At 39.2% G+C, this 22,429-nt stretch overlaps 1 protein-coding gene across 6 annotated transcripts in view; it reads left to right on the forward strand.

The window, feature by feature from the left end:
* Nucleotides 1–22,429, forward strand: part of gapvd1 (GTPase activating protein and VPS9 domains 1) — a 43,880-nt gene that overhangs the window by 12,573 nt on the left and 8,878 nt on the right. For 4 of the 6 annotated variants that reach the window (XM_057831836.1, XM_057831838.1, XM_057831837.1 and 1 more), the window contains 12 exons: nt 4,813–4,938; nt 5,182–5,355; nt 9,426–9,563; nt 11,316–11,450; nt 16,621–16,740; nt 16,956–17,021; nt 17,586–17,923; nt 18,671–18,758; nt 19,515–19,547; nt 20,127–20,198; nt 20,296–20,424; nt 21,091–21,217. In XM_057831836.1, coding sequence (XP_057687819.1) covers nt 4,813–4,938; nt 5,182–5,355; nt 9,426–9,563; nt 11,316–11,450; nt 16,621–16,740; nt 16,956–17,021; nt 17,586–17,923; nt 18,671–18,758; nt 19,515–19,547; nt 20,127–20,198; nt 20,296–20,424; nt 21,091–21,217 — 1,546 coding nt within the window. The remainder of the gene's footprint in view (nt 1–4,812; nt 4,939–5,181; nt 5,356–9,425; nt 9,564–11,315; nt 11,451–16,620; nt 16,741–16,955; nt 17,022–17,585; nt 17,924–18,670; nt 18,759–19,514; nt 19,548–20,126; nt 20,199–20,295; nt 20,425–21,090; nt 21,218–22,429) is intronic. The other 2 variants (XM_057831840.1, XM_057831839.1) reach the window with 2 other exon arrangements.

The following is a 22,429-nucleotide window of genomic DNA, read 5'->3' on the forward strand; positions in this document are numbered from 1 at the left end:
ACTATGTAACAGTGCTGTTATTTTCTGATGGAAAAGCAGATGTTTGCAAATATCTTACAAATTGGATTAAAAAAAGAACACTATATAAACTGTGAATAAAACTGAATACCACGATGTGGAAGTGCCAAATTTTAATATTTTACTCAAAATAGAACATGACCCGTCAAAAGTTTAAACGGATGTATGTAAAATGCAACATTTTAAGGGGAAAAATATGTTGGTTTTTGTCAGCAAAGCTCAAAAGAGTTGGTACACGGCCATTCTCACCACTATGACTCATCTCATCTTCCTGCGACCGTAAGCAAGCATCTGAGGACTGAAGAGACAGGTTTCTCAAGATTAGAACTAGGAATGCTCTCCCATTCTTGTCTAATGCTGGCCTCTTAACTCTTCAACAACCTTGGGCCTTCTTTATCTCACCTTCCTCTTTATGATGTGCCAAATGTTTTATACAGGAGAAAGATCTAGACTACAGGCTGGCTATATCAATGCCCTGATCCTTTTACTATATAGTCATAATGTTATAATTAATACCGCTTGTGGTCTGGTGTTACATGTTAAAAAATGCAAGGTTTCATTGAAAGAGACTGTCGGGATGGGAGCATATGTTGTTTTAGAACTTATACCTTTCTACATTGAAGGTGCCTTTCCAGATGTGCAAGCTGCATATGCCTTTTGCAATGATGCAACCCCATACCCGCAAATATGCATGCTTCTGAACTGAGCGCTGATAACAACTTGGGTTGTCCTTGTCATCTTTCATCTGTACGACATGGCGACCCATTTTTTCATAAAGAACTTCCAATCTTGATTCGTCGGACCACAATTTTCCACTTTCCCACACTCTGTTTTAAATCACCCCTTGTCCAGAGAAAACACCTGCACTTCCACATAATTGCATTCAGTTTTTACTCACAATTTGTATTGCCTCGCGATTGAAAAAAAAAAAAAAAAAAAAAAAGTTGGTGTTTTGATTAATTACAAAGATAATCAATCTGATTTATTCGAGGACTATATATATATATATATATATATATATATATATATATATATATATATATATATATATATATATATATATATATTAGGGCTGTCAAACGATTAAAATTTTTAATCGAGTTAATTACAGCTTAAAAATTAATTAATCGTAATTAATCGCAATTCAAACCATCTATAAAATATGCCATATTTTTCTGTAAATTATATATATATATTCTGTAAAATAATTTGTTGGAATGGAAAGATAAGACACAAGATGGATATATACATTCAACATACGGTACATAAGGACTGTAGTGGGCATTTCACTCTACTGTCATTTAAATCTGTCTATGCTGTCCTCACTCCGAAGCGTCTACTTTTTCCAAAGCTAGACAGCTAGTGAACGACGCCTTAATAATCAGACTTCTTCCTTTTTCATCTGATTTATTAATAAAATGGCCTCAAACCACTGTCCTCTTTAGACCGTGGTGAAACTACAAAAAAAAAGTACACAAGCATTGCATTAGCAACAACGTTAGCTTAGCACGCTATACAGGTTCACTGAACATAAACAAAAAGCGTCTCATACAAAAAATGTAACATTTCGCTTACTAACATAATATGTACATTCTTTACAACAACCATACTTACAGACAAATCTTGTCCAAGGATCATATGAGCACAACATTACAACGTAGGCGTCAGCCCGAGACGTCGTGCAGCCATATTAAACTGGCAAGAAAGCAATAAACCATGTCGCAAAGCGACCACAAGAGTTCGCTGTTAGACAGCAATAAAAACCTTGCTGTAAAACTTACCAAAAGGCAGAATACTGTCTCAGCGGGACATGTGCGTTAATTGCGTCAAATATTTTAACGTGATTAATTAAAAAAATTAATTACCGCGCGTTAACGCGATAATTTTGACAGCCCTAATATATATATATATATATATATATATATATATATATATATATATATATATGTGTGTGTAAAAATAAATAAATAAATCGTCTTGCCTACCCGGGCGGTATGGTCTCTCCTTTCAAGCTCGGGTCCTCTATCAGAGGCCTGGGAGCTTGAGGGTCCTGCGCAGGATCTTAGCTGTCCCGAGGATTGCGCTCTTCTGAATGGAGACGTCGGATGTTTTTCCTGGTATCTGTTGGAGCCATGCACCCAGCTTGGGGGTTACTGCCCTAGTGTCCCGATCACTACTGGCACCACTCTTGCCTTCACTCCCCACATTTTCTCCAACTCTTCCTTCAACCCTTGATATTTCTCCAGCTTTTCATGCTCTTTTTTCCTGATGTTGCTATTGCTCGGGATTGCTACATCTATCACTACTGCTGTCTTCTGATGTTTATCCACCACCACTATGTCAGGCTGGTTGGCCATCACCAGTTTGTCTGTCTGGATCACCAGTTTGTTTGTCTGGATCTGGAAGTCCTACAGGATCTTGGCTCGGTTGTTCTCGACCACCTTCGGAGGTGTCACCCACCTTCACTCTGGGATCTCCAGTCCGTACTCGGCACAGATGTTCCTGTACACTATGCCTGCTACCTGGTTATGTCGTTCCATGTATGCCTTGCCTGCTAGCATCTTACACCCTGCTGTGATGTGCTGGACTGTCTTAGGGGCCTCTTTGCATAGCCTGCACCTGGGGTCCTGTCTGGTGTGATAAACCCCAGCCTCTATTGCTCTTATGTTAAGGGCCTGTTCTTGTGCTGCCATGATCAGTGCATCCGTGTTGTCTTTCAGTCCGGCCTTTTCCAGCCACTGCTATGTTTTTCCCATGTCAGCTACCTCCTCAATTTGTCGGTGGTACAGACCATGCAGGGGCTTGTCCATCCATGATAGCTCCTCATGGTCCTCCTCCTTTTTGGGCTTCTGTTGCCGGAGGCATTCACCGAGCAGGTCATCACTGGGGGCCATTTTCATTATGTACTCTTGGAGGGATGTAGTTTCCTCCTGGATCGTGGCTCTGATGCTCACCAGTCCTCGGCCTCCCTCTTTCCGCTATGTGTAGAGCCTCAGGATGCTGGACTTAGGGTAAATAACTCTTCTGAATGGAGACGTGGGACGTTGTTCCCGGTAACTGTTGGAGCCATGCACCCAGCTTGGAGGTTACTGACCCTAGTGTCCCGATCACAACTGGCACCGCTGTTGCCTTCACTCCCCACATTTTCTCCAACTCTTCCTTCAACCCTTGATTTATTTATATATATGTATATATCAGAGGTTGCGCTAGACTTTTTCGTTGTCTGTCATTTTGACTGATAGGGTCATAAAAATCCCGTCATAATCTATTTTTACCCGTCTCTTAAAATTTTTAAATGATAATAATGACATATTCAATAGTATTTAGTTTTCATCCATTTTTAATTAATATTGTAATGCTTGCTTGGCGGCGAAAAATTAGACACGGAAGTCGTGGTATTTTTCTCCCTCTTTTTTACTCTGTTACCACCAGCAACACCAACAAAACAACAACTCCGCCCCCAAAGAAAAAGAGGCAAATATATACACAGGCGGCAATCTAGTCCACCAATTGGATGACGCGCTGGCACACCGGGTGCACCAATAAGAACCTCGCGTTGATGTGTCAATCACGGTGCCGCCGCCAGACCCCGGTGACGCTACAATATTCTGTCCGAACAAGCTTAACAGAATCCACACCGTGCCATCAAACATATAAATATGTAACTTTTTCTCAGCAGTGACAAAAACAGCTGACTGTGGCCCCAGTAGGTAGGCTACATATGGAACAATGAAATTAACAGTTCACCTGCTGTGGCCTGAACGCAGTCTTCCTCCTGGTGCGCATGGACTTGAATTGCGTGCCCGCTTGTGCATAATCAAATGTCTCAAGTGGGATTCCTTCAGAGGCTATGCCTATTGTCATGAGGTTTTGGACTTCTGCCTCGGACAGACGACTTAGTTCGGACACTCAGTTGCCTTGACATTTTTCCGAGTAAGGCCAACGACGTCATGCATTAAGAGAGACAATAGCTAATTGATATGCTCACTCGCCACCCTGTGGTCTGGGGTGTGAATTGCAACCTGTCAAAATGACAGATGGACTTCAGTTTTTTCCGTCACCGTTTTAAAAAACCGGTCAACGACGGAAAATATTCGGTTAATGCGACCCCTTGGTATATATATATATTTATATATATGTATATACATATGTTTACATCTTGTGTGTAGTACTTTGTGAAAGGTGCTACAATGTTTACGTACTTACGTACTTAAGCATTGATCTATCTACTATATAAAAATGTTACTTCACTGGTCCTGGACTAAATGCCAAAGTGATAATAGAACTAAAATCGCCAAAATTAATATCACTCAATGTTGAAAGTAGACACTAAATTGGCCTTTTTTTATGTTGCTCTGTCTGCCTCAAGATATCGAAGGTTCAATTTTCTTTTCAAAACTACTGTTTAACAAACCATCTATTTTGGTGAGAGAAGTACAGTATGTAAATCAGGGGTCTCCAGACTATTCCACATAGGGCCATAGTGTGTGCACGATTTCATTTCAACCAAACAATACGACACCTTCTCCCCAATCTGGTGTCTTCCAAGTGTAATCATTTGATTGAAGTAAGGTACTGCATGTTTTAGCAGAAATCTCATCGGTTAAACTGTTTGTGCCAGATCGGTTGGAGGAAAAACCAGGACCCATAGCAGCCTTTGAGGACCGGTTTGGAGACCTCCTGTGTAAATTATATTGGGTTAATAGTGGTGTTTTTAAAATCAAGGAATCGCTATTATTTATTAATAATATATTAATATATATATATATATATCTTTAAATATGTGTTTCTTAGGTCCTTCCAATCGTTCTAATTCAGTATCATCTCTTGACCTTGAGGGAGAATCTGTTTCTGAGCATGGAGCTGGACCTTCGGGGAGCAACGGGGTGGAGGCTCTTCAGCTTTTGGAGCACGAACAAGGCATGAATTTAAAAAGAAATTATTAAATAATTGTCCTAAGCTGGTGTTTAGGGACATTTGAAACTTTGCCCTTATATCCTACTTCAACAGATACATTTGAATTTGGAAAATATTTAACACTGAAACTTGTGTCTGTCCGATGATGAAACTTTTTTCCTGTCGTTTTTTTTTTTTTTTTGCTGTTAAGAAGAAATCTATTAGTCGGTGCAGTATAAATAATCCTATGCATTGTGCCTCATATAGCCACCACACAGGACAACTTGGATGATAAACTGCGCAAATTCGAGATAAGAGATATGATGGGCCTGACAGAGGATCGAGACATTTCTGAGACTGTCAGTGAGACCTGGAGCACCGATGTGCTTGGTAGTGATTTTGACCCAAACATGGATGAAGATCGGCTTCAGGAAATAGCAGGTATGCCTAGGTTTGTTGCCTGTCACTGTATCTTTGCCTTTAAATTTAGGCCTTATTTGACACTTAAGAGGACCGCATTGAGGTTTGGGCAAATAGTTTTAAGAAAAATGTCATCACCTTGTGGAACCTTGGTGAAATAACACCACAAATAAGATACTCAACACCTTACTGCTTTGCACTGTCTTCTGTTAAGGTCTGTGTTGGGAAAAAATAACTGGGGGAAAAAAAAAAAAAAATGCCAACATAGTCCTAAAGCATGTGACATTTAACATTTGAGGTGAAGTTATAAAACAATCAGTGTCCTACACTTGACTGGCAATCACTTTAGGCTGTCGTCCGCATTTGCCGGAGGTCAGTTGGAATGGGCTCCAGCACCCTGCGACCCCGACAAGGACAAGCAGTGTTTAAAATGGATGGATTATAAATTGATGACATTAGAATAATTGTTTAATTCGTGCAAAAGGTCCACCTTTTATTTATTATAACATATTAATCAAATAGGAAGATGGTACAAATTACATTCATTTTTAGTTGAAAATAAATGGTCGCATTAAACAATTACATCAATACAAAAGAATAAGAAGTAGTAAATATTTTTGCCAAATAACTAATGTCACCACAACATTTTGTTGATGTTTCAAACCGCTTGAAACCTGAATTGCATCAGATAGAGTAATCTTTTAGATCCAACTGGAGCCCTAGATGTCAGATCTTGAGTATATTATTAGTATAACATCAGAGTTGAAATTTGTGCAATTTTAAAATTTAATTTTGAACCATATCTTAAATTATTCCTTCAGTTATTTCAGCATTCCTAAATTCAAATAGTTTTTCCATGAAATTTAGCTTGCACTATTCCTGTAATATTGGTTTCATACCTCCATCTTTTCCAGCCTCAATACTTCTGTTACCAATCTCTCTCTCTGTTTCTGTCTTCCTCTCTCTGACATTCATTTGGTCCCTGCAGTCTGATTGACCTTGGTTCCTTCTAATTTGCATGCGCCATTTTTCATTCTTCGGAATATGGCGTTGGGGGACTTTTCCGTCATTAAGTGAATTTACAGCGATTTCCTTATGTGTTTTCTCCAAGGGATTGGGTTATGAGTTGCACATTAAATATCCATTAATACCTCATTATCCCACTGATAAGATTACCATGATAATGAGGCAGAAATTCTAATTGTTTCGCTTCTTGTTGTGCCACTCATTTAATCATCCACCTGAAAGACAAGCACTCTTGAACATTGTAAACATGGACAGCGGGATAGAACTCTCCCATCACAACATATTGGCGTGTGGGCATGCTCACGGTGCACGTGCCATTAAGTTGTAGCATGATGAACTTGAGCGTGTGACTATCTCTGGCCGTATTAAGCCCTAAACACGGACTCCTACACACCTCCTTGTTACTCGCCACTCCTCTGTGTTCTTCTGCCTTGTTAAATTGTGTTCTCCCGAAAGGAGGCAAACACTGCATGAGACACTAATTTGTTTATGAGGAATGTGAGTGTAATGAACAGCTCAAAGTCGAGGCCCGCTAGGCCAGGTCAGGTGAGATGTTACCAATTACCGCTAACCTTTCATGCAGGCTTCATAATCATTATGTTTCAAGCATAAATTGTACATTATTTGAGCTCCATTTGGGAATGCCGAGCTCAGCACATTTTCTAAGATCATGTTGCTTTGTTAATGTTCACTGTTTATCCTAAACCTTACATATACAGTACTGTGCAAAAGTTTTAGGCAGGACACCTGCCTAAAACTTTTGCACAATACTGTATATTTTTATTATATTATGTATATACAGGATATACTGTATGTATGTATTTTCCCCAAGTGGAAGCTTCCATGATCCTAATAAATTTAATAATAAAAAAAATATATATATTATATATATATTAGGGCTGTCAAACGATTAAAATTTTTAATTGAGTTAATTACAGCTTAAAATTAATAATCGTAAATAATCGCAATTCAAACAATCTATAAAATATGCCATATTTTTCTGTAAATTATTGTTGGAATGAAAAGATAAGACTCAAGACGGATATATACATTCAACATACGGTACATAAGTACTGTATTTGTTTATTATAACAATACATCAACAAGATGGCATTAACATTATTAACATTCTCTTAAAGCGATCCATGGATAGAAAAACCTGTAGTTCTTAAAAGATAAATGTTAGTACAAGTTATAGAAAATTTATATTAAAACCCCTCTTAATGTTTTCGCTTTATTAAAATGTGTAAAATTTTCAGTCAAAAAATAAACTAGTAGCTCGCGATTGTTGATGTCATTACACCAGTGCTTCTCAATTATTTTCTGCTACGCCCCCCCCAAGCAAGACGTAAATGTTTCGCGCCCCCCCAAACTCTCTGCCGCCACTGTAAATAGTATTATTTGTCTATAAAATTACTATTATAAATACGCATCTGCCTAATATTGTGTCCTTTTTTTCTAATAAAGAAAAAAAGTAACATAGATCAACTTATAATAAAGTATAACTTTATTAACATTGTTTTGTTTGTAACAGAGAAGACTTGACGTGCATCAATTTGCCTGAATTAAAAAAAAAAAAAAAAAAGTCACATTCAAACTGTAAAAATACACTCAAGGTACATTTTTGACCATTTGATACAGAAAAATAAAATGTAATAAAATCAGTAAATAATAACAAATTCAAATTGATTAGAAACATTCACTCATGAGGACAATATGCCAAAAAATTTGACTGAAAAAACAAAAATGAATAAAGGAAAAAAAGAGTGTCCTTGGACAGAAGGACAGTTTTTATTTTTGCTGCTCACACTCAGTATTACCTCCTTTGCAATGGTGTGGAGTCATTTTGCAATGAACATGCTAACAATGCTCACTGGTTTACTGATACAACACTGACAAAGCAGGACAATTGTTGGCAATATTCGGCAGGTTTTCGCTGAAAAACAATCAAGCGGCTTATCAATGAGATTGGGGTCGAATGTCTTTAAGTGGCGTCTTAATTGATTTGGCTTCTGGCGGTCCGCTATAATTATTTTTAGACACAGTAAACAGTCTTTCCTCATCACCCACAGTATTAAAAGTCAAAGCTAAAAGGCAAACGGCACGAACAAAGCGCATTCTCGGCGGCCGAGGTAGAACCGTAGGTGAGGGCGGTCGTCGTGACGATCCCAAGCCGAAAATGGCACTTATCGGGCGGCGGCGTGAGAACCGGACAAGACAGTGGGTCGCTGCGTGAGTGAGTCCGGTCGGAAAACGGCTTTTGAAAATGGCGGCGGCGCACTGCTCTTCATATTTGTTTTCTGTGTGATGAGTGCTCTTCCTTAGTTCAAAAATACTGCACGCACTCTGAAAATGAGAGCGCCACTGCCACCCACTGAGTGGATGCGCAAGTACACTTTATTCCAGTACGGCAGAAAAAAAAAAAAAAAAGCATGTTCCCCGAGGTCACACGCGCCCCCCCTGGCATCGCTCTGCGCCCCCCCAGGGGGGCGCGCCCCACTATTTGAGAAGTACTGCATTACACCATGCTCACTTCCCAAACCCATAAAATCATTTGGACCCAAGCGCCAGCAGAGGGCGCCAAACAACAAAAAACAAGTAACAAGAAACAAGCGGACATTACACTGCTGTCATTTTAATCTGAGCGGGGCATGTGCGTTAATTGCGTCAAATATTTTAACGTGATTAATTTAAAAAAATTAATTACCGCCTGTTGACGCAATAATTTTGATAGCCCTAACACATATATATATATATTAGATCCAGCGTTTTTGATAATCCCCTAAATTTTGGAATTGTTTTGTTCAGCCAAATTACCTTGCTGACTTTCAATAGCTGATGTACAATTATTTGCTACCTAGTATAGCAATAATTGGTCCACAGATTGCAATCTTTCACTGATTTTCCTCACACCCAATGTTGCCTGTAACTACTTTTTATTAACAAGGTATACATAAAAATAGGACTGTTAAAAACATAACAAGAATCTTTAGAAACTTAAGGATGACAAATATTTTTACAATGAAGGTGATCCTTAGTACAGTCTTTTTCCTCATTGTTCTTAGGGGCAGCTGCAGAGAACATGCTCGGCAGCCTGCTGTGCCTCCCGGGATCAGGCTCAGTGTTACTGGACCCCTACGGCTCCACAATCTCAGAGACCACAAGCGAGGCATGGAGTGTGGAAGTCCTGCCAAGTGATTCAGGTGGGGACCTTGGTTCATCCTGCTGTCACCTTCTGACCGTTTGTCGTCTTGGGTTTTTGTTATGATGCTTGCATTTCACTCCCACAACAGTCATTAATATGGCTCTCCATGCACACGTTTGTATGCATATTCATATTTTTTCTTGCTTTTAAGTGGGGGTTGGGACACCAGGTGTGGTTGCACTATGTGTTCAACACCCAAAATGTGTGTACACATCTGTCATCATATTTGAATGCATTTGCTTGTCTTTCAGGGCAGATCCTTGTGTGCCAGTAAAAGGCAGCTCAGGATTTCCTTAGAGGGACCACCAGGTGTGTTTGCACCTGTGGTGGAACAGTGGGGAGGGAAGCGCAAGGACAGCAGCTGTCTTCAGTCAGTTTACATAGCATCAATTCTAGACTTTTGCGCATTTTATGCCATTCCGGTGATCGCAATTGGGTAGCAGTTGTCCAGTTATAAGTCAAATGTCTCATTCTCTAAACATGGTAATTTTATTGAGTTCTATGATAAGAATTCTGCTTGACAATATTTTGGCCCAATCAATGTGTTAATTTTACAGAGGGTAATTAAAAAATGAATGAGCTGATCTTTTCACACCATATTTTATCAAGGAAAAGTAATAGAAAAACACAACTTTTATTTGTCTTCCAAGTGTGTATTTGGCCACCGTCTGCAGTACAGGAAACATCCATGCGATAAGAGAATTCCCCGCCGATACGAAACATATTACGATCAATACAAAATCTTTTGGAGTTGATCGCTGTATTTATTTAATGTTTGATTCATGGTTGAAGAGTATCAGTTGATTATAAGCAGGACACTATCCCCACAATGATGCTACCACCAAAGCCCATGTGGCAGCAAGTCAAAACTTGGATACTCCTACTCATTTTAATGATGATGCTCGAGAACTGAAGCAATGCATCACAAAATTGATGAATTCTCTTTGAACAATTCTGTAATTTACTCTAGCTCTGAGCTCCATGTTGTCCTCCTCCCATGTTTATTATTTGAATGTTTGAACTAAAATTAAAAATTACCAAAATCCCATTATTTAGTGTCAGGTTACCTATACTCTATTTGGGACTGGTAATTGATAGCGCTATAGCTACTAGTTTGCTTTTCGATTTTTGCTTCGAATAGATTTCCAATGCCATTGCATTTTTAGTGAAGTGATTTTTAAGTTAACTGTGTATTTGAGAAAAGCGTGTCTTTTGTTCATTATAATTGCTGTCGTCTGTCGATGTCATGCATAACTTTCTTGATTGCTTATTTCGTTTTCAGTGGCTGCTCTGCTCAGTAATATTGTGATCAGAGGCTTTTTTCAAATACTATGCTTGTTCCATGGTTCAGAAGCAGAAAACTACACTCTGCAGACCACTTCACCAACACATTATTACTAACGAGCATGCAAATGAGTACTGCTGTTCATATGGAGCCTCTGGGTTCAACCCAACAGCTCCATTGGGCAGCCAAAGAATTGGCCTCACAAGCTTTATGGTTTTGTTTGGCTCTTATCACTCGTAGTAATGTATCCTTTGATTCAATGCATATGTGTGTACTTGGCAATTATTGTCAAGAGGCAAGGGGCAGAGTGACAGAATGACCACTGTCTACAGTAACCGTTGTATCTGAAGCAGCAACTGTGCTAAATGACTACACAACAGTTGAAATGGGACCTAACGCTACAAATAAAAGCAGATTTTGGATATCAACTTTTGGGTCAAATTCCTTTTTCCTGTTTATTTTCAGAGGCTCCAGATTTGAAGCAGGAGGAACGGCTGCAGGAGCTTGAGAGTTGCTCAGGGGTTGGCAGCACCTCAGATGATACAGAAGTCCGGGAGGTCAGCTCAAGACCAAGCACTCCTGGCCTCAGTGTCGTCTCAGGTATAAATCTAAACTCTGTTTTTCAACACACAAGATAAGCAATTAAAATACAGATTCAATTCAGATAATGTAGTATAAAGTACATGTCCACATTTGAAGGCCTTTGTGGCTGGTGACACAAATTGGACATTATCTTACGAGTTAGCCGGAGCAGGCAAGCTATTATAATCTTTGTCCACTGGATCCGTTCAATGGAGTCATTAAAGAAAAATATATATACACAGACACACACACACATATATATATATACAGTGCCTTTCAAAAGTATTCGGCCCCCTTGAACCTTGCAACCTTTCGCCACATTTCAGGCTTCAAACATAAAGATATAAAATTGTAATTTTTTGTCAAGAATCAACAACAAGTGGGACACAATCGTGAAGTGTAACAAAATTTATTGGATAATTTAAACTTTTTTAACAAATAAAAAACTGAAAAGTGGGGCGTGCAATATTATTCGGCCCCCTTGCGTTAATACTTTGTAGTGCCACCTTTTGCTCCAATTACAGCTGCAAGTCGCTTGGGGTATGTTTCTATCAGTTTTGCACATCGAGAGACTGACATTCTTGCCCATTCTTCCTTGCAAAACAGCTCGAGCTCAGTGAGGTTGGATGGAGAGTGTTTGTGAACAGCAGTCTTCAGCTCTTTCCACAGATTCTCGATTGGATTCAGGTCTGGACTTTGACTTGGCCATTCTAACACCTGGATATGTTTATTTTTGAACCATTCCATTGTAGATTTGGCTTTATGTTTTGGATCATTGTCCTGTTGGAAGATAAATCTCCGTCCCAGTCCCAGGTCTTGTGCAGATACCAACAGGTTTTCTTCCAGAATGTTCCTGTATTTGGCTGCATCCATCTTCCCGTCAATTTTAACCATCTTCCCTGTCCCTGCTGAAGAAAAGCAGGCCCAAACCATGATGCTGCCACCACCATGTTTGACAGTGGGGATGGTGTGTTCAGGGTGATGAGCTGTGTTGCTTTTACGCCAAACATATCGTTTTGCATTGTGGCCAAAAAGTTCAATTTTGGTTTCATCTGACCAGAGCACCTTCTTCCACATGTTTGGTGTGTCTCCCAGGTGGCTTGTGGCAAACTTTAAACGAGACTTTTTATGGATATCTTTGAGAAATGGCTTTCTTCTTGCCACTCTTCCATAAAGGCCAGATTTGTGCAGTGTACGACTGATTGTTGTCCTATGGACAGACTCTCCCACCTCAGCTGTAGATCTCTGCAGTTCATCCAGAGTGATCATGGGCCTCTTGGCTGCATCTCTGATCAGTTTTCTCCTTGTTTGAGAAGAAAGTTTGGAAGGACGGCCGGGTCTTGGTAGATTTGCAGTGGTCTGATGCTTCTTCCATTTCAATATGATGGCTTGCACAGTGCTCCTTGATATGTTTAAAGCTTGGGAAATCTTTTTGTATCCAAATCCGGCTTTAAACTTCTCCACAACAGTATCTTGGACCTGCCTGATGTGTTCCTTGGTTTTCATAATGCTCTCTGCACTTTAAACAGAACCCTGAGACTATCACAGAGCAGGTGCATTTATACGGAGACTTGATTACACACAGGTGGATTCTATTTATCATCATCGGTCATTTAGGACAACATTGGATCATTCAGAGATCCTCACTGAACTTCTGGAGTGAGTTTGCTGCACTGAAAGTAAAGGGGCCGAATAATATTGCACGCCCCACTTTTCAGTTTTTTATTTGTTAAAAAAGTTTAAATTACCCAATAAATGTTGTTCCACTTCACGATTGTGTCCCACTTGTTGATTCTTGACAAAAAAATTAAATTTCATATCTTTATGTTTGAAGCCTGAAATGTGGCGAAAGGTTGCAAGATTCAAGGGGGCCGAATACTTTTGCAAGGCACTGTATACATATATATATATATATATATGTGTGTGTATATATGTGTATATATATATATATATATATATATACACACTGTATATATTAGGGCTGCAGCTATCGAATATTTTAGTAATCGAGTAATCGATTGAAAATTCCATCGATTAATCGAGTAATCGGATAAAAACATTTTTTTAGGTAAAGAGCATTTTTAAATATACATGGGGAAAAAAAGACATTTCATCCAATATTGAAACATTTTCAGTCAATATCTTTATTTCCGATGTACATTGTTGAAAACAGCCAACAATTGCATCTCAGATGTGACTAGAAAAAAAATTCACTGCTTTTACTCAAAAATCTCAAAATCTTATAAAGAAAAAAAAGCAACAACATATTTCTTACCTAAAAATGTAATTACGCTTGATAACACACATCACTTGAAAGCTATGTGTTTTTGAAATTGAATTTCCATTTGTGTCAAGCTATTTTTAAGTTCTAGTTAAGTTTTAAGTTAGTCTAAACTGTAAGTACTGATAGGATTTTAAGGTTTTGCAGTGTTCAAAATAAATGTATAATACCTGCTGTATTGGAGCACATTAGGGACCAGTGCTACATGGTGTTTTATTCAGCAATGACTACTGAGCTAAAACTGACAGTTAGGTTTATTATTTTTAATTTTACACCCTCATCACTCTACAGCGCTTTTATTACTGATTAAATAAAGCCTGTATGTAAGACACGTTAGCCACGCATCAACAGTGGTCATAATCAGTAGAAACCTAGCCCTCCGAAGAGCTAACGTTATTTATTAGCGCTGAGAAGTCTACTGCTTAAAGATGGCACCTGTTTCCTAACGCTGCCCAGACGCGGCTGAGTCTGTCATTTCGCATCTAGTTCTAAATGCATGCGATATCTATGAGACGCATCGGACACTACCTGCTACCACACTAGCATCATGCGGGCGTAGTTTTTAGCAACGTCAGCGTAGTTTATAGCGGCTGTTGGCTGCGGTATGGTTTTTTAAATTTAATTTAATTTTATTTTTGATTGCTTCTTCCTCTATGCACATGACATCAGCGCGTTGTCCCGCATTAAAAGTATTCCGGGCAAAACGTGATGCTTAGAGCTGGCAAAATTAAACGATTCTATTTGTTTCAGCTCTTATATGTATGTATATATATATATATATATATATATATATATATATGGCAGAAAACACTCAGGTGACTTGAAGTTCCGCTCTGAGACCCTCAATTTGGCCAACTTTTAAAATTGTCCGAAATGCATGTGTGATACATCATTAGAAAGCTTAAAATCTCAATTTTGTGGGGGAACAACAATTTTGAACAAGAAGGGCATTTTTGAAAAAACATTTTTTAAACTGCAAAACCCTAATTGGAGGCGAGAGCACGCGAGAGCAGAATTAAAGACGCCACGATTTTAACGAGATATTATCGCGTACTTACCTTGTTTCGATCCAAAAACTCCACGTAGCATGTATCACAGATTGCAAGACACAGCTGTGAATGGCCACAACCGGATTTTTAAAAAATTTTATGGGTGAAACATGGTGATATAACAACGGTTGCGATGCAGAAATCGCAGACAACAAGGAGTGGTTGAGATTTTCTTTTTCTTATAGTTACCCTTTTTAACGTTATTTTTCAATTTTTTTTTTTCTTTGGATCGATTATTTATCATCTATCATATCTGGGAAAATGTGACAGTACCAAAAAGAAATGCAATTAAGCGATAGTTATGAGGTAGATATCCGTGACTTTTTTACAGACGCCAAATTTTTCATTGTGACGTAATTCGTTTAAAAGTTTATGCGAGTGAATAATTTTTTTAAGTCTTTTTTTTTTTTTTGATTAAAATTTAGACATCAATTAATGATTCTAAGCTAAAAATGACAGACATTTTGAATAAAAAATATAATTCTTTTTATGGCTAGGTTGAAACAAAAGTGGTTGCGCGACGTCTGTAAACGGGGGTTTTCAGGGTAAAACGGAAAAATTAAAAATAGTTTGGGGGGCTTAATGCGCCAGGAATCTGCTATGGCTGCATATACACATTTTGTTCTATAAAACACAACAGTTCTTTTGGCTTAAAATACTGCAGTTTCTTTTAAAGAGGAGTGTAAGAGCAGAAACTGTTTTTTCAGTCTTTTCTGTGTTTTCCGCCATACATACATATATATACATATATATATTTATAATATATATATATATATATATATATATATATATATATATATATATATATATATATATATATATATATATATATATATATATATATAATGTGTGTGTGTGTGTGTGTGTGGTACCTCTACATACGAATTTAATTCATTCCAGGACCTGGTTTGTAAGTCGAAATTGTTGTATGTCTAACGGGAGTTTCCCATAAGAATACATTATAATTTGATTAATCCGTTCCACAGCCCAAAAACCTATGCAAAATCCTCAATAAGAACTGCTGGTACAATTACAAATAGCAATTACACATAGCAAACCGATTACATTATGAATACAAATTGGAATAATAATAATTATCTCACGAATTAGGTTTTATTATGGCGGTTGTGTTTTGCATCCTGTTCCTGAACGCACTGTGTGACAGACGAGAGAGAGAGGTGGGTTAGAATTTTTACTTTCACTTTCCATGTTCTGTTGTTATTGGCGTCGGCGATTGCGGACAATAGCTGTATTGTGTTGCACAAGTTCTGAAATAAATTATCAAAAACCTGACGAAGCTGGCGACTTCCTTCCTGTGGTTACAATAATTGTCACCTTAACTTATGAAGACTGGCGAACAGAGGTCGTAGGAGGACCGTTGTAATTGTAGACGTATTCCATCATTTCCATTTTAATTTTAATGGTAAGCGTCGCCTTTTTCCTTTTTTCCACTACCTGCACTAACCTTCTTGGGACCCATGTTGATTTCTCTCACAAGAAAATCCATTTTGCGGGAAAACAATGAAATTGCAACGCGGTCCTAAATCGTCGTATTTCGAGCTTTTCGTCATATGTCGAGACAAATGACGAGTCAAACTTTACGTTGGATGTCGAAAGGATCGTATGTCGAGGTACCACTGTGTGCGTGTTTGTGTATATATAAATATCTGTAACCAATAGGATGCTATTCTCCCGCATTAAAGCTCCCACTGAGGGCCCAGCTAAGTAACGAAAGCACACAAAAGTGAAAATATTCTGTCTTTTGTCTGCTAACACTGTCCCCATTAAATCATGCTGATACTAATGTGGGTTTGTCCTGAACATAAACCACAGTTTGTCTGCTTTTTTTGACCGGCAGGTATCAGTGCGACATCAGAAGACATCCCCAACAAGATAGAAGATCTGCGCTCTGAGTGCAGCTCAGACTTTGGAGGGAAGGACTCTGTGACCAGTCCAGATGGGGAGGAGTCAGGCCACGGTAGGAGAGTGTCACACCCCCACTAGGCTTGCAAAGTCATTAGTCTATTCTAAAACAGCCAGAACCATCAATTGCTGTCACTTTGAGTGTCGCTGTCAATCTAAATCCCAACAAATGACATCTCAACAATTGCACTTTTACTGAGAATGTGCAGTATACTCTATATGCACTTGTAATGGCTGTCAATAATCTCATATCCCCTTCTGTTGTGACAGGGGCACACCTGCCAGCATCACAAGAGGTTTCTTTAATGGTCTTGTTTGATCCCCTCTGTGGTGAAGGTAAATTTCTCAACAAAAATTGCACAGTTGATCGCTGTTGGAAATTTGTTTCAATTAAAATAAACCCTATTTTTATAGAACAAAGTAGCCTAAAATGATAACCTGTTCCTCCTCAACTGTTTTAATATCAACTGGTAGATGCAGTAGTGCATGTACAATTTTATTTGTCCCATTTTTTTTGTTCTCAGGTTAATTTGAGCATTTTGTTCTAACTCGTTCAGGCTTTATTACCAAGATTGTTAGCAGAGGAATGGTAGTGGCTGCATGTCTGTGGCAAGGTGAGGGGATGGCAGGTTGAGAGACCTCACCCCAAGCACTTTGGCCCAGTTGCCTTGTCCAACTGTGTTTTTTTGGGGGGAAAAAAGCCTGTATTTGGAAGCTTTTCATGTGATGGGAGGGTATACCCTTGAAACAGGAAGCCCACTCTTTTCCCACATTTTATTTCTTCAGCTCTCAGCATTTGATGACTATATGAACAAATTGTTTCTATACATTGACCAATAGAATGTTTCGTCTTATCTCATTAAATGAGAAACAGTTCTGTTTTCCCCTTGCTTTTGGCAGGGTCCACAACTGGGACAATAGTGAGGCCTAAGGTCCACTACGCCAGGCCTGCTCACCCACCACCGGATCCCCCCATCCCTGAAGCTAGTGCCCTCGGGCAGGAGACACGGCACTCTGTCATCAGCCTGGCTCAAGCAGAGTTTGAGCAGACCAAGCAGCGCCACTCCTTCCCTGATCGACTGGTCCGTAGTCGCAGCTCAGACATTGTGTGCCCAGGCCGTCGACCAACAAGTGACCCTGGGCTGAATCGCCGTGTCGCAGTTGAAGAGCGTGACTCTGCCGGAGCCTTCGCTATAGGGCCTTCTTCATCACCAAGCAAAGACTCCTTGAAAGGGGAGGTAATAATCAAACCATGTAACTAAAGACTCCAGCTTTTATATTTACTATATACCTATACTCACAAGAATCACCAATGTTTGCATGAATGCATTTTTGTGAATGGATACATATAAGAATGTGACTGGCCTTCACATTATTCCGTTTTCAGTTCTTAAAGGGACCGAACGGCTAGTATAAATGACCTTCATGTGAAAGATTGTTGCACAAACTATTTAAGCACGCAAATGATTAATCTCTTAAATATTTGATAATGGAGAAAATAATATTTAAGCACCAAAAAAATGACACCACACTTACAAGCATTGGTTATAACTGTGGTTATTCCCACGCACATATATAGTAGACTCGTGCAAAGGTGCATGTGATAATAGGTATTAATGTTGTAATGAATAACAAAGGGTACCTGAGATTCTTGCATTTGATTGACTAAAATAGTACCAGTGTTGATAAAATGTCTGCCCTCAAGTTGGGCTGGTACTTACTGGAAATATTGGCTATTTACTTTTTTTCCTCCAAAATTACACATCAGAAAAATTAAGTTCTGTGTTTTTTTTTCCCTTCTTCAATTTATTTGAGTCTTTCTGCTGGGATGCACATGATAAATGTAGTGTTTGCCCCTTTAAATTTGCAGTGGCCATATGTCCAAATACTCTATCCATTTATTTGACTTGGCCAGTATAAGTTTATAGTACTGTACTATCCACAAACTTCAAATTAAAACTACAATCTTTGAATTCCATTCATAGGCTGAAGACAGAAAAGACAGTGATGATGAGAAGTCAGAACGCAACAGGCCTTGGTGGAAGAAGCGTTTCGTGTCAGCCATCCCAAAAGGTGAGGAAATAGTCTCGTCGCTTTATTTAATTGAACAGTCATCAGTTTTAAAGTAATGTTTGTTTGCAAGGGTCCTCCATTTTTCGTTGTATGAAAAAATCTTCCCTTAATCACAAGTGACAGAAAATCTCACACTTTAAAGAGCAGTATGAAAAGCCATTTATAAAACGAGAAAGAATGATGTGTTATGTATTGTCGATGTTCCAGTTGGAAAATGATGCGTTTTGTTTGTCAGAGTTACTTTAAAGACTCGTCCAGTCCCTTTTCGCTCACGTCTCACTAGCTCCAGATTTATATAGTGTGTTCGAAGCTAATCACTCATCAGAGGAGCTTTCGCTGTGTAGATTGTATGGCCGCTAGCCCTCCCAGCTGTGCTGTCATCCAACAGCTAATGGTCATTAGATGGACCTCTCTGTCATCACCACTGATAGATGGCACATCTCTTGTTGCAGTTCTACTCTACCACCATATCTCATGCATCTGTCTGGGGAATAATGAGCTGCGCCCACACAGAGTGACTGCACATTAGTCTTTCAGATAATTGTGTTTCTTAAGTAAACATCAAATTGATATTCATAAAATGGGAGACACATGGTAAAGTTTGGGGCCGGTGGAGCCTGAACCACCAGTCTGTTGCCAACCTGTGCAGAGTACAATGTGTTTTTCCTGCTGCTCTGCCTGGCAACACAGTCAGTTGTCCTGCAAAGTGGCAGCCTTTCTGCGGAAGGCCAACCCTGTCTGTTGTGTCCCTCACAGTGCTGTATTGGACGGCTGAGAGTGATGTCCCAGGTAACACTGTCGCCATTGAGCTAGCTTTACTACCAGGGCTGTGCGCCATGCTGCTTAGTAGATTTTGCCTTTTAGATTGGTTCATGTCACATGGTGCATTTTTAATGCACACAGTCTCCGTATCCATGCATCTTTTCATTTTTATTTTTTATTATTAATGTTCCATCGTATTACATTGCAGCTTTCTGATGTGGACAATACAGAATATCAACATTTACATTATCCTCTTACCGAGCGCTTCCCAATAGTCTCATCAAATGTTAGACTCAGTGCCTCAGTTGTTTGTCCTGTTTCCACCATTTTGTGTTAATAGGATAAGCCCCCATAGACATTTCAACTTCATAGATTTAATTATCCTTAATGAGTTTCAGTGAACTTTAATGATATTCTGGTGGTCTATTCATAATTTTAATTATAATTCTTTTGGTACTTTGGTAGTTTACTCGGAATTAGACTTTTCATCAGTTGACCTGTCTTGCCGCATAATGCAATTTAAGTTGCACCCACTCAGGCTGTCATCTAGTCATATCGAAGTCTTTTTCATGGCGTACAAATCAAACAATCATATCGTCTCCACAGCTCCGATAGCCGCGTTTCGGAAACGAGACAAGCATGAGAAAGATGACACTGCCCCAGAGCGAATCCCACAAGGTTTGTCAATCAAATTTCTAAGTGGATAAGGGAAATCCACCCAGCTGAGTTGAATTGTATTTTTGTGTGTGTGTGTGTGTGTTGGTTGATTCGTCAGATGACCCTTTGCCAAGACCCAGCTCCCAGGTCCAGGCAGCTGAAGACATCTTGGACAAGTACCGAAACATAAAGAGGACCAGTCCGAGTGAGGGAGCCACAGCAGGAGCAGTTTATGAGGGTGCCGGAGGTCAGGGTTAACAGTAGTTCAAAACATGTTCTTGAATCTGATAGGGTTGTTCTAATTAATGAACTAATCCGATAATCTAATTAATTAACTGGCACATAACATTTGTACTGATGATCTGTAGACGCTGCACCTACAGTGGCTTGCTCTATTGGTGTACCATTAGCATAATTCTATTAAACCTTAGTTGGACAAGTGGCAATTTTTAGTAATTTAAAAATACTTAGCCTGATAAAGGACTGGGGTCCACATATTTCATTATTTTAAAAAAATCTTTATTGAATAAAATAATCATAAAATGTTGATTTAATGAATAAAAATAAATCCACAATGATTTTGGCACCCAATAACACTCAAGATCATTAATAATAGGTAATCCTTAAATAAAATTAGGAAAAAAAAAAACCTTTTTGGTAATAAAAAAAGAAAACATTTTAATTATAAAGAATTGCCATTGTAACGTTAAGTGATTAAAAAAGACATATTAACAAGAACAGTATACCGTTTTCGTTTTAAATTAAAATGTACAAATGAAATTTAAAAGAGATTGATTATTGAATGAGTCACCTATGAAGAGTTAATATCTACAAATTGGATTTTTTTTTTTTTTACTTCAAAGAATTTGACCTGTTCTCTTTAAATTTTTACTAATTTGTTTGTTTCTGACAGACATGGGTGTTGAGGAAAGTGTTCATGACTCTCCAAGAGAAGATGCTCTGCAGAACATTTCTACGGACGACCTCCCAGATTCAGCCAGTCAAACAGCTCAGCAGCATGGATCAAAGTTCTCCTTTAGGTAGGACGGTCACATTCCAGCAGAACACCACTTAGCCTACTCTGAATAAACTGTGTATCAAAAAAGTGAGTACACCCCTCGCATTTCTGCAGATATATAAGTATATCTTTTAATGGGATAACACTGACAAAATTACACTTTGACACAATGAAAAGTAGTCTGTGTACAGCTTATATAATAGTTAATTTATTTTCCCCTCAAAATAACTCAAAATATAGCCATTAATATCTAAACCCCTGGCAACGAAAGTGAGTACACCCCTTAGTGAAAATTGTCAATATTAACATACAACATGTCAACTGTCAATATTTTGTGTGGCCACCACTATTATCCAGAACTGCCTTTACTCTCCTGGGCAAGGAGTTGACCTGAGCTTCAAAGGTTGCCACTGGAATCCTCCATGACGACGTGGGGGAGATGCCAGATATTTGAGACTTTGCACACCTCCACCTTCCGCTTGAGGTTCCCCCAAAGATGTTCTATTGGGTTCAAGTCTGGAGACATGCTTGGCCAGTCCATCACCTTTACCCACAGCCTCTTCAGTAAAGCAGTGGTCATCTTGTAGGTGTATTTGGGGTCAGTCATGCTGGAACACTGCCTTGCGACCCAGTTTCTGGAGGGAGGGGATCATGCTCTGCTGCAGTATTTGACAGTACATGCTGGAGTTCATGTTTCCCTCAATGGAATGTAACTCTCCAACACCTGCAGTACTCATGCAGCCCCAGACCATGTAATTCCCACCACCATGCTTGACTGTAGGCATGACACACTTATCTTTGTACTCCTCACCTGGTCGCCGCCACACATGCTTGATACCATCGGAACCAAACAAATTAAATCTTCGTCTCATCAGATCATAGGACGTGGTTTCAGTAATCCATGTGCTTTGTTGACATGTCTTCAGCAAACTGTTTGTGGGCTTTCTTGTGTCCCGTCCTCAGAAGAAGCTTCCTCCTGGGTTGACAGCCATGCACACCAATTTGATGTAGAGTGCGGCGTATGGTCTGACCACTAACAGGCTGACCCCCCACCTCTTCAATCTCTGCAGCAATGCTGACAGCACTCCTGCGATGATCTTTCAAAGAAAGCATTTGGATGTGACGCTCAGCACGTGCGCTCAGCTTCTTTGGACGACCAACCCGAGGCCTGTTCTGAGTGGACCCTGCTCTTTTAAAACGCTGGATGATCTTAGCCACTGTGTTGGAGCTTAGT

This window comes from Corythoichthys intestinalis, chromosome 3 (assembly GCF_030265065.1).
Source record: "Corythoichthys intestinalis isolate RoL2023-P3 chromosome 3, ASM3026506v1, whole genome shotgun sequence".
Taxonomy (NCBI): Eukaryota; Metazoa; Chordata; class Actinopteri; order Syngnathiformes; family Syngnathidae; genus Corythoichthys; species Corythoichthys intestinalis.